This window comes from Electrona antarctica (genome assembly GCF_951216825.1).
Source record: "Electrona antarctica genome assembly, contig: scaffold_73, whole genome shotgun sequence".
NCBI lineage: Eukaryota > Metazoa > Chordata > Actinopteri > Myctophiformes > Myctophidae > Electrona > Electrona antarctica.
The window spans coordinates 549,461-558,074 of NW_027638626.1; the positions used below are offsets into that span (position 1 = coordinate 549,461).

Below are 8,614 nucleotides of genomic sequence, written 5' to 3' on the forward strand. Positions count from 1 at the left end.
GACTTGGAGCCAAGTTAAAACATTACAATATATTATATATTGACCCCTGGGCCACCCCCCCCCCCCCCCCCATCCCAACCCCCCCTGTATTTCCTGTTCTCTACAGTTCAGTGAACAGGAAGTGAGACGGTTGCTACATCCTGCTGCACCTCGTCGGCATCGAACCGACTGAATAAATACTCCTCTTTGTTCTGTAATTATTTTATTATTATTTCATTGTTTTATTTCATTCTGTTTCTGACAGAACGGTGATGGAACTGATGCTGCTGCTGCTGCTGTTTGCTGCTGTCAGTCACGGTAAGATCATGCATTTTAAAACTGATATTATCAATATTACGCAACTTGGTTTTGGTTCCTCACTGTTGTAGCGGCAGAAATATCAACACGATAATGGATATTAGTGGAGAAAGATTAGTGTGTGTGTGTGTGTGTGTGTGTGTGTGTGTGTGTGTGTGTGTACATGTGTACGTGTGTACGTGTGTGCGTGCGTGTGTGCATGCGTGCGTGTGAGAAGTTACCATTTTGGAAGTGGCCTTTACATTTGAGTTGACCACAGTCTGGAAGAGGCATTCCTTACCAAGGTACTTACGTACCAGCGTCTTAAGGATGCCATTATATAGCTTGGCTACAAATGTAAACTACTTGTGTTTGTGGAATCGTAAATATAGTCCATATAGCCATAATGCCATATTTGCAATAATTACACTATACATTTTGTGTGGAGACACATTGTCTACGGTCAGAATAGCTTGGTCTCTGAGAGCAATCACCTCGGAGGTTCTCAGCCAAGTACTCTGAGTACCCTGTGGGCAGGCATTGTTCTAACTCTTGGAAGCTTGGTCTCAGGTGTGAATCAAAACACACAGTGAGAGACCACTTGGCTATCTCTCTGCAATATGTTGATCTGTATGTAAATCTTAACCACACCCAGAATTCAACTGTTGTTTTGTGAAGGTATATCATGTCAATTGTCAATGTGAAAAGTTACTAGTCTTAGCAGGCTGGCCACCACGGTGGTCAGCTTTGCTTGTTGCTCCCGTGGGCCAGAGCCGCGGGAAGCTATTATCTGTTGTATTTGTACTTCTGAATAAATACTACTTTGATGGTCAACATGGATCTCCAGTTCACTCTCTCTGCCTGCGTTTCTTCGATCTGATCTGAGGTTTCTGACTACAAGTTTGCTATTCAGTCTAGAGAGTTCATCTATCTCTAGTTTAGTGAGTTTAGTGGGTCAGTTGTGTGTGAAAATACACGACATGTTCATATCTGGAAGCCTCTGTAATGTCCATAACTCAGTGGTGATTGGCCTGCAAATTGACGGTAATGTCCATAACTCAGTGGTGATTGGCCTGCAGATTGCAGGAATGCCCAATAAGCAGAGAGCTGATCAGGCATCAGCTACATTCTGTTCAGTGTCTGTGATAATTGGCAGTCGACCATATATGGTCACGATACCCGTGCGTGCGTGCGTAATCCATCACATAATCGATGTGAACAACCGGTGCCTAGCTAGGAACCAATAAGTGCAGGAATTTAAACACAGACAGGAGAAACGCAGGCAGGAGAAACGCAGACAGGAGAAACGCAGGCAGGAGAAACGCAGACAGGAAAAACGCAGACAGGAGAAACACAGACAGGAGAAACACAGACACAGTCAGGACATATCATTCATATATACAGATCTACAAGCTCAAAATGTGCCGCAGTGCGACACGATTTGAGCTTGTAGATCTGCAACCACTCCAAGGTACAGCAATGTCCGGTTTGGACCTAACCTATGTTTAGAGTACCAGTAGGGGCAAAAGTGGCGCTGTTGTGCCAGAAACAGAGAGAGAGAGACACAGGCCCATTCAGGGCCTGTGCTCCTCGGCTTTTGGGCTGAAGAGTACAGACCCAGAATTCATCTCTAGCATAAAAGGTCAAGATATTGTCATATTATTAGAAACAAACAACTGTTTAACATGGTTCTAGGTATAGGTTATTTCCCTGACATCTGGAACCAAGGACTAATAACGCCCATCTTTAAAAATGGTGATAAATTTGACCCGAACAAGGCATTTGTGTCAGCAGCAACCTGGGGAAGATCTTCTGTTCAATCATTAACAAACGATTACAGAACTTCCTCAGTAACCATGGCATCCTGAGGAAAAGCCAAATTGGATTTATACCAAAAAACCGAACCACCGACCACATTTACACACTTCACACCCTTGTAGAAAAACATGTTAATCAAAACAAATCCAAAATTTTCTCCTGCTTTGTAGATTTTGAAAAGGCATTTGACTCGATTTGGCACGAGGGCCTGCTATTCCAAATTTTAAAAAGTGGCGTGGGGGGGGGGGGGGGGGGGGGGGGGGGAAACATATGATATTATTAAAACAATGTATCAAAATAATAAATGTGCAGTAAAAATTGGCAACAAAATAACAGATTTCTTCCCCCAAAGTAGAGGACCCTAACCCTAACCCAACCCTGTTCAACATTTATATAAATGAATTGGCAAAATCACTGGATGACTCATCAGCACCTGGCCTTACCCTCGGAAACACAGAGATTAACCCACTGGAGGACTCATCAGCACCTGGCCTTACCCTCGGAAACACAGAGATTAACCCACTGGAGGACTCATCAGCACCTGGCCTTACCCTCGGAAACACATAGATTAACCCACTGGAGGACTCATCAGCACCTGGCCTTACCCTCGGAAACACAGAGATTAACCCACTGGAGGACTCATCAGCACCTGGCCTTACCCTCGGAAACACAGAGATTAAATGCTTGCTGTTTGCAGATGATCTGGTGCTGCTGTCCAACTGTAAAGAAGGACTACAGCAGCTCCTAGATCATCTGCAACACTTCTGTCAGACCTGGGCCTTGAAAGTCAATATGAAAAAGACAAAAGTCATGGTTTTCCAGAAACGGTCCAGATGTCAGGGAAGCAGATACCCATTTGTACTTGGCTGCACCAACATAGAACACACACACACACACACACACACACACACACACACACACACACACACACACACACACACACACACACACACACACACACACACACACACACACACACACACACACACACACACACACACACACACACACACACACACACTGGGATTAAAAATTAGTTCCACAGGGAATTTTAACATGGCTGTGAATGACCTGAGGGAAAAGGCAAGAAGGGCTTTCTATATAATTAGAAAATCTATCAAAATTAACATTCCAATTCGAATTTGGCTGAAAATGTTCAAATCAATTATTGAGCCAATTGCCCTGTATGGTAGTGAAGTGTGGGGTCCCCTGGCAAATCAGGCATTTTCTAATTGGGACAAACATCCAATTGAGACTATTCACACAGAATTTTGTAAATATATATTAAAAACTCCAAATAAGGCATGCAGAGTGGAACTTGGCCAATTCCCTCTCCTAATTAACATCAGAAAAGAGCATTCAAATTCCATAAGCACCTTCAAAATAGTGACCCCACCTCCTACCATCACCAGGCCTTAAAATGCCAAGAGGAGAACATGAGCAGGAGTCCCCTCAGTCAGCTGGTCCTGAGTCTTACCCCCACCACCCCTCCCCTGACTAAAACAACCTCCACTAACCAAATTATCAAAATGCAACAAGAACATTATATCACATATTGGAAAAACACAACAAAAACCCAAGGTAAATTAGAAAGCTATTTGGCCCTCAACCGAGAATACACAGTGGCAAATTACCTGACCACTGTTACTGATCCAAAACTGAGGAAGATGTTGACTATGTACAGACTCAGCGACCACCGCCTGGCAGTAGAAACAGACACAGACAGAACTGGCTGCCTAGAGAAGACAGACTGTGTTCACTCTGCTCCCAAGGGGAGGTGGAGACGGAACTACACTTTCTGTTACAATGCGACAAATATAAAGACATCAGAGAATCATTCTTCCCTAAATTTAAAGAAAAATATAAAGAATTTGAATCCACCATTAATAACTCATCGTTTCAATATGTTCTGGGAGAACAGTCCAAATGCGTGCAGAGTTGTCATCAACTGAGGGACAGCCAGTGGACAGAAGAGACAGGTATATCTGTCTGAACAGGGTCATTAAGTTGCTGTTATGTTTCTGTTTGTTAATTTATTGTCATTGTTACTGTATTGCTTGTTGTTCATTATTGTTGGGATGTTTGTTGTTGTCTCTGTGTGCAGAGAGTTGTTGTCTCTGTGAGCAGAGAGTTGTTGTCTCTGTGAGCAGAGAGTTGTCTCTGTGTGCACAATGTTGACTTTTGTTTTGTTGTCTGTATGCTTTGGCAATGTAGAAGATATTTATCATGCCAATAAAGCCTTTTGAAATTGAATTGAGAGAGAGAGAGAGAGATAGAGGCAGAGGGAGAGGGAGAGGGAGAGAGAGAGAGAGAGAGAGAGAGAGAGAGAGAGAGAGAGAGAGAGAGAGAGAGAGATAGAGGCAGAGGCAGAGGGAGAGGGAGAGGGAGAGGGAGAGGGAGAGGGAGAGAGAGAGAGAGAGAGAGAGAGAGGGGGGGGGGGGAGAGAGAGAGAGAGAGAGAGAGAGAGAGGCAGGGTTAACAGGTGTGATGTGGTTCCATGCAGGTGACAGTGAGGTCAGGTGTGATTGTTATGAACAGGTGTGATGTGGTTCCATCCAGGTGACAGTGAGGTCAGGTGTGATTGTGTTAACAGGTGTGATGTGTTTCCATCCAGGTGACAGTGAGGTCAGGTGTGATTGTGTTAACAGGTGTGATGTGGTTCCATCCAGGTGACAGTGAGGTCAGGTGTGATTGTGTTAACAGGTGTGATGTGGTTCCATCCAGGTGACAGTGAGGTCAGGTGTGATTGTGTTAACAGGTGTGATGTGGTTCCATCCAGGTGACAGTGAGGTCAGGTGTGATTGTGTTAACAGGTGTGATGTGGTTCCATCCAGGTGACAGTGAGGTCAGGTGTTATTGTTATGAACAGGTGTGATGTGGTTCCATCCAGGTGACAGTGAGGTCAGGTGTGATTGTGTTAACAGGTGTGATGTGGTTCCATCCAGGTGACAGTGAGGTCAGGTGTGATGCCCGTCAGGTGCAGAGGTCACAGTCACAGTCACAGTGTTCAGTCGGTCTGGGAGGAACCGCCTTCATCCAGCTGATGTCTAACGCCTCTGGTCTGAATGTCAAGTGCAGGAAGAACCATTCCGGCGATCCATCGCAGGTTTTCACCGTCAAGAAAGACAAGGTACCATAACCATAAGAACCCATTCCTCTTGATCCATCCCATGTCTTCACCATAAGAACCCATTCCTCTTGATCCATCCCATGTCTTCACCATAAGAACCCATTCCTCTTGATCCATCCCATGTCTTCACCATAAGAACCCATTCCTCTTGATCCATCCCATGTCTTCACCATAAGAACCCATTCCTCTTGATCCATCCCATGTCTTCACCATAAGAACCCATTCCTCTTGATCCATCCCATGTCTTCACCATAAGAACCCATTCCGCTTGATCCATCCCATGTCCCATGTCCATCCCAATGATGTAACCATCATTGTGTTTATGCTACTTTGCTAGGTAACCATCATTGTGTTTATGCTACGTTGCTAGGTAACCATCATTGTGTTTATGCTACGTTGCTAGGTAACCATCATTGTGTTTATGCTACGTTGCTAGGTAACCATCATTGTGTTTATGCTACGTTGCTAGGTAACCATCATTGTGTTTATGCTACGTTGCTAGGTAACCATCATTGTGTTTATGCTACGTTGCTAGCGGTAACCATCATTGTGTTTATGCTACGTTGCTAGGTAACCATCATTGTGTTTATGCTACGTTGCTAGGTAACTATCATTGTGTTTATGCTACGTTGCTAGGTAACCATGGCGGGGGCGTTTGGGGACAGGATGTGGTTCTTCGTGCTCAACGGGACGTTCCAGCTCCGCCAGGCGGAACGCAGCGACGCTGGAGAATACGTCCTGGAGGCGTTCCGATTGGACGGACTGCTGCACACAAGGACACGCCTCCAACTGTCTGTCACAGAGCAAGGTAAGACACGCCTCCAGCTGTCTGTCACAGGTAAGACACGCCTCCAGCTGTCTGTCACAGGTAAGACACGCCTCCAGCTGTCTGTCACAGGTATAAGACACGCCTCCAGCTATCTGTCACAGGTAAGACACGCCTCCAGCTGTCTGTCACAGAGCGATATGCGGCTGTATGAGGCCGCTAGAGGCGGGATCAACGCGAGACTTATGACATATTGAAGCGCTGCCACAGGGGCGGTATTGCAGTCGCTGTACCACACTGTTGTGACGAAAAGAGAGTTGAGCCAAAAAGCAAAGCTCTCTGTCTACCAGGCAATCTTCGTTCCTACTCTCACCCATGTTCATGAAGTGTGGGTCATGACCGAAAGAATAAGGTCGCGAATACAAGCGGCCGAAATGAGTTTTCTTCGACGGGTGGCTGGCATCTCCGAGACTCGGAGTAGAACCGCTGCTCCTTCGCCTGGAAAGGAGTCAGCTGAGGTGGTTCGGGCATCTGGTTAGGATGCCTCTCGGGCGCCTCCCTAGGGAGGTCCTCAACGCACGTCCCACTGGGAGGAGACCCCGGGGCAGACCAAGGCGCAGTTGGAGGAAACACATCGACTCACTGGCCTTTGAACGTCTCGGAATCCCCCAAGAGGAAGTCACTAATGTTGCTCTGGAGAGGGAAGTCTGGAGCACTCTGGTGGAGCTGTTGCCCCCGCGACCCGACTACGGATAAGCGGTTGAAGATGGATGGATGGATGGACAAGACTACAACTCGAAATGATTATGGAGATACCAAATGTTTGCCCCGCTGCTTCCGGGTTCATTGTTTCTGCCTGAGAGATCCGAGATGCAGGCAGGAGGAGGGAACTGGTGAACTCAATGCTGCCACCATCTGGCGGAGTCAGGTTACGACCGTACGGGGCCGCCATGATATATTTGTATTATGTTTGTTACAATATGTTTGTGTGTTTCATATAACAGTCTTTCCTCTCCTGTTGGTAACATCAATATGTTTGTATGTTTCAGATAACAGAGCCTTTCCTCTCCTGTTGGTAACATCAATATGTTTCAGATAACAGAGTCTTTCCTCTCCTGTTGGTAACATCAATATGTTTCAGATAACAGAGCCTTTCCTCTCCTGTTGGTAACATCAATATGTTTCAGATAACAGAGTCTTTCCTCTCCTGTTGGTAACATCAATATGTTTCAGATAACAGAGTCTTTCCTCTCCTGTTGGTAACATCAATATGTTTCAGATAACAGAGTCTTTCCTCTCCTGTTGGTAACATCAATATGTTTCAGATAACAGAGCCTTTCCTCTCCTGTTGGTAACATCAATATGTTTTTGTGTTTCAGATAACAGAGTCTTTCCTCTCCTGTTGGTAACATCAATATGTTTCAGATAACAGAGTCTTTCCTCTCCTGTTGGTAACATCAATATGTTTCAGATAACAGAGTCTTTCCTCTCCTGTTGGTAACATCAATATGTTTCAGATAACAGAGTCTTTCCTCTCCTGTTGGTAACATCAATATGTTTGTATGTTTCAGATAACAGAGTCTTTCCTCTCCTGTTGGTAACATAAATATGTTTGTATGTTTCAGATAACAGAGCCTTTCATCTCCTGTTGGTAACATCAATATGTTTGTATGTTTCAGATAACAGAGCCTTTCCTCTCCTGTTGGTAACATCAATATGTTTGTATGTTTCAGATAACAGAGCCTTTCCTCTCCTGTTGGTAACATCAATATGTTTCAGATAACAGAGTCTTTCCTCTCCTGTTGGTAACATCAATATGTTTCAGATAACAGAGCCTTTCCTCTCCTGTTGGTAACATCAATATGTTTCAGATAACAGAGCCTTTCCTCTCCTGTTGGTAACATCAATATGTTTCAGATAACAGAGTCTTTCCTCTCCTGTTGGTAACATCAATATGTTTTTGTGTTTCAGATAACAGAGCCTTTCCTCTCCTGTTGGTAACATCAATATGTTTCAGATAACAGAGCCTTTCCTCTCCTGTTGGTAACATCAATATGTTTTTGTGTTTCAGATAACAGAGTCTTTCCTCTCCTGTTGGTAACATCAATATGTTTCAGATAACAGTCTTTCCTCTCCTGTTGGTAACATCAATATGTTTGTATGTTTCAGATAACAGAGCCTTTCCTCTCCTGTTGGTAACATCAATATGTTTGTATGTTTCAGATAACAGAGTCTTTCCTCTCCTGTTGGTAACATCAATATGTTTTAGATAACAGAGTCTTTCCTCTCCTGTTGGTAACATCAATATGTTTCAGATAACAGAGTCTTTCCTCTCCTGTTGGTAACATCAATATGTTTCAGATAACAGAGCCTTTCCTCTCCTGTTGGTAACATCAATATGTTTTTGTGTTTCAGATAACAGAGTCTTTCCTCTCCTGTTGGTAACATCAATATGTTTTTGTGTTTCAGATAACAGAGTCTTTCCTCTCCTGTTGGTAACATCAATATGTTTGTATGTTTCAGATAACAGAGCCTTTCCTCTCCTGTTGGTAACATCAATATGTTTGTATGTTTCAGATAACAGAGTCTTTCCTCTCCTGTTGGTAACATCAATATGTTTGTAT

General features: G+C 44.3%; 1 protein-coding gene across 1 annotated transcript; it reads left to right on the forward strand.

The window, feature by feature from the left end:
• Window positions 1-251: 251 nt before the first annotated feature.
• On the forward strand, window positions 252-6,944 carry LOC306917889 (uncharacterized protein; the record flags this gene model as incomplete). The annotated part of the gene is made up of 4 exons (XM_079530782.1): window positions 252-297; window positions 5,040-5,224; window positions 5,861-6,092; window positions 6,919-6,944. The coding sequence occupies 4 exons, from the start codon at window positions 252-254 to the stop codon at window positions 6,942-6,944; spliced, it is 489 nt and encodes a 162-aa protein (XP_079386908.1).
• Between the last annotated feature and the right edge of the window lie 1,670 nt (window positions 6,945-8,614).